This window comes from Odontomachus brunneus, unplaced genomic scaffold (genome assembly GCF_010583005.1).
Source record: "Odontomachus brunneus isolate Ranch 3 - 2012 unplaced genomic scaffold, Obru_v1 Obru_scaffold_003, whole genome shotgun sequence".
Taxonomy (NCBI): domain Eukaryota; kingdom Metazoa; phylum Arthropoda; class Insecta; order Hymenoptera; family Formicidae; genus Odontomachus; species Odontomachus brunneus.
Window position 1 is genome coordinate 4633297 of NW_022639453.1, and position 4225 is coordinate 4637521.

Sequence of the window (4225 nt, forward strand, 5' to 3'; positions counted from 1 at the left end):
TTATTAAAGAGTAGCTTTAGATGAACTTTTATAAACATAAATTGTAAGAATATCGTTGGAGTCATTGGAATCACCAGCGTGCCGCTCGATCGTCAGATTTAAGCAACGCAGTCAGGATGGATGGATGACCGACATACCGTTTCGGATTCGAAATTATTGTTTCATAAAAAAAACTAATTCCTAATTTAGTTAGGGATATGATAATATATGAAACAAACCATCTATATCTAATTTCCTAAATGCGTTACAAGATAAAAAAACAAAATCACCATTGGAAAGAAAGCCAGGATTGTCTATCATTTTCGTTCTATCATTTTTTAAGCAAGGATAACTCCATTATTATTTTAAGCAAGGATAACTCCAAAGTATTTTTTTATGATAGAATATTAATAAGATAGTTTAGTGGTGTAAGGTTCTTATAAAATTAAATATAATTCAATGTGATAAGATTATATTCAGGCGAATTTTCTTCATGATAGGATATTATAAATCGCTTGTTATAAGAAAACATTCACGGCCAATGGACTTAGTTTCACGACCAGTAAACAACAACAAGAAAACATTCAATTCAGAAATTTGAAATGGATAATACGTTATATGAGTTGTAATCAGAAAGAAAAAGTTTAAAACATACAGCATGATACAAAGTGATTGCATAACGGAATATTTTATGTGAAGATGTATTATTAACAATTTTACATGAAACAGATGCAATAAAATGGAAAGAAACTTTACATTAAGTTTGATTAATTGTGATAATGAAAATTTTCTAAAAGTTCTAAGATTGATTATGATTATATTTGTTCTTATAGATTATTAAAGAGTAGCTTTAGATAAACTTTTGTGAAAGAATATTATAAGCAGTTTATCATAAAATAATTAAAAATATTTCATACAAATTTCTATATGTAGAAAAATATTAACTGACAAACTTTTATATTCAACATTATTGAAAGAAATGGTATTATAAATTATTATTGAATTATATTGGAAATCTATCTAATGCGACATAGATAAAAGATTCGTTATATTAATCAACATAGAAATTCTATCTTATGGAATGAGATCCATTCATAATCTATCTATCATTTTAAGCAGGGTTGCTGAGAAGTTAAACATCGATAGATTGATTTCGACACTTAAAAAGATTGGATATAATCTGAAGCTCGATGTTTGGATATCACATTTGCTTACTGAAAACAACAAAATTGACTGAGTTTCTGTAGTTCTTAGCCGACTAAACAAGAATACATTTTTGGGTCGATTGGTGATTGGCAATGAAAAATAAATCTTACACAATAATGTCCATGTAAATAAAATTAGAAAAGAAAAAGATAAACCCGGTCATTCTATGTTAAAAACTGGTTTGTATAAAAGGTGATGCTATCTATTTAGTGGGATTGCAAAGGAATTATTTTCTTTTAATTGCTTTCCGTAGGTGAAACGATTAATCCCGACAAATATTATCAATAGCTGTATAATTTAAAGGCAACGATACAAAAGAAACTTCCGTTTTTAACCAATCGGAAAGGTGTTGTCTTTCATGACTTTTTATTGTTATCCTCCATTTTTTCTTAATATTGCATCAGAGTATTATTTGTTTTGATTATTGCAGGATAATTTGAATGGAAAAAAACTTCTCATCTTTCGAACTCTTAAAAAATCATGTTTTAAGATTCTTTAACGAGAAACTATGCGTACATTCTACGATCATGACATCATATATTGCCAGAATGCTAAAAAAAGATTATAGAAAATGATGAAAAATATTTAGCCAATTAGATAAAAATCTTTGTATGCTAAATCACCAAATGATTCTTATTGAAAAATTGAGTACGAACTTTTGCACTTACCCAATATTTGTAATTTATTGTGTTTAATTATAATATAATTATTACGTATTGTACATCAACAATATGTTAAATAAATAAAATAGATTATAAGATCTAAACTAAGCTTAGTACAAGCTTAAATAAATATTAAATAAGTTTAACAAAGAAAAGAAGTTATTAATTTCATAATTTATAATCTTAATAACTTTTCCTAAAACAAAGCGAAAGAAAAAAGAAATTATTTTATATACATTTATTATGTATTTTTAACTTATTTTTTTTATATAAAATTGTTATCTTATGTATCATCTGTTACGAAATATCTAGTATAATGCAAACTTTTAAATAAATATCGTTATCTTTTTTGTATGAACATTTCGATTCCCCCTCTCCCCCCATGTATTGAACATTCCGATATTTTTGTCGAAAATTGATATTATTTGAGATATTTTTTACTATATTAATTTACATTTTAATGTTTTATCCTGTATATTTCTGCTATTCTGTATATCCTGCTATTATATTTACTTAGTATCATATACTTGACGAAACATCCGTCCAATAAAAAATTATTATACTAGCTATAAGTCAATGCGCGTGTAAAAATATATAAAATAAAAGTAATTTTTTTATTCACCTGTTATCTAGAATCAACAAGCGATGTTACGGACGGTCGATACGCACGAGAATCAGCACGCTTGGTGTACGGGGTTTTCACAACTCCCGTGAACTCCATTGGGGGCTCAGCAATCTGCGCTTTCTCTATGAACAATATTCTCGAGGTCTTCCAGGGTGCTTTCAAGGAACAGGAAACTATAAACAGCAATTGGTTACGAGTTCCACCAGAAAGGGTACCCGAACCGCGGCCCGGCGCCTGCGTTAACGATTCCAGAACACTTCCGGATATTACTGTTAATTTTGTTAAAGCTCATCCTCTCATGGACGACGCGGTGCAATCCTATTTCGCACTACCTGTGATAACTAAAATCAGTTTTAAGTGAGTGAACTGTTGACTATCTGATATTTGTAATATAATTTTTTGTTTCCTGTGTATTTTTGTGATATAAATGCATGCCAAGTTGATAATTAATATCAAAATATTTTTGGTGAGTTGAATTGACAACACATAAAGGCACGAATTTTTTATTAAATATAATATGATGAAATAGAATTTTCTTAATATTTAGAACTTTAGAGAGAGAGAGAGAGAGAGAGTGTGTGTGTGTGTGTGTGTATGTATTGATTTTTAATTTCTTTTCTAAATAATAAATCCTGTACCTTTTATTATATAGGATGTGCTAAACTTGTGGAAACGATCGAATATTTCTAAAAACACATTTTTTAGAAAAATATTTCAGACAAAAGTTATAGGGTTTCAGAAGATCTGTTTAATGTTCGTATTAGTTTTGACCTTGGGTAGCGTCGTCAACATCAGATCAAGGTCACGTCGATTTTTTTAAATGAAAATTCCCATTTTTATTGCATATTCTCGTAGTTTAGCCTTGAAATGAAAAAATATAAATGGCATAACTTTTTTTTATTAATACCATTTTGCGTTAAAAGTTAATTTTAAATCGATGATACTTGCATTTTGTTATACATTTCTAAATCTAAATAACATAATATTTATAACATAACGTATTATCAACATGAAACGTTGATGTATAGTTACAGATTTACCAAAGTCGCCGTAGATCCTCAAGTAAAAGCATTGGACGGTAAAGCTTACGACATACTCTACATTGGAACAGGTACAATCATTTATACATTTACATAACCCAGACAACACAGATCTTTCAATGAACGTTATGTAGACGTTCTTTGAAGATGCGTGCTGTCACAAAATGATATTATGATGTATGATTATATATGCACATAAAATTATTAAATTAATACATAATAAATGAAGTTAATCTTGTTAGTTTAACGAAATCAATTTGTTACATACAGATGATGGCCGTGTTCTAAAGGCGCTCAACACACGTGCACCGGAAACCCGTAATAATGTCGGTCAAGTTATTGTTAGCGATGTTCAAGTATTGAAATTTGGTAAGTTGTCACAAAACGAGCAAATATTATATGAAAGGTAAACTAAAATTTACAACTTTTAAAATATTTATTTATAAGAATAGTTATTAATTAATGGTCTAGTGGCAATAAATAATAGTTAAATATGCATATATATATATATATATATATATATATACAGGGTGTCCCGAAGTCCCATGATGACCCTTGGTGAGAACGTAGAACGGATTGAGGTGAGCAAGAAAGTCCTGTGCCGTTTTGCGATATTCGCAATAGTTTTTGAGAAATTAATTATTTTGTCTCAACAAATCAGCGTACAGAAAGCGGCAGCGGAAAGAAAGATGCCTTCGGCCGACGTGCGACCG

At 29.2% G+C, this 4225-nt stretch overlaps 1 protein-coding gene across 4 annotated transcripts in view; it reads left to right on the forward strand.

Moving 5' to 3' along the window:
* LOC116843614 (semaphorin-1A-like) overlaps nucleotides 1-4225 on the forward strand; it is a 711737-nt gene that overhangs the window by 661312 nt on the left and 46200 nt on the right. For all 4 annotated transcript variants that reach the window (XM_032814175.1, XM_032814150.1, XM_032814158.1 and 1 more), the window contains 3 exons: nucleotides 2481-2829; nucleotides 3501-3583; nucleotides 3783-3881. In XM_032814175.1, coding sequence (XP_032670066.1) covers nucleotides 2481-2829; nucleotides 3501-3583; nucleotides 3783-3881 — 531 coding nt within the window. The remainder of the gene's footprint in view (nucleotides 1-2480; nucleotides 2830-3500; nucleotides 3584-3782; nucleotides 3882-4225) is intronic.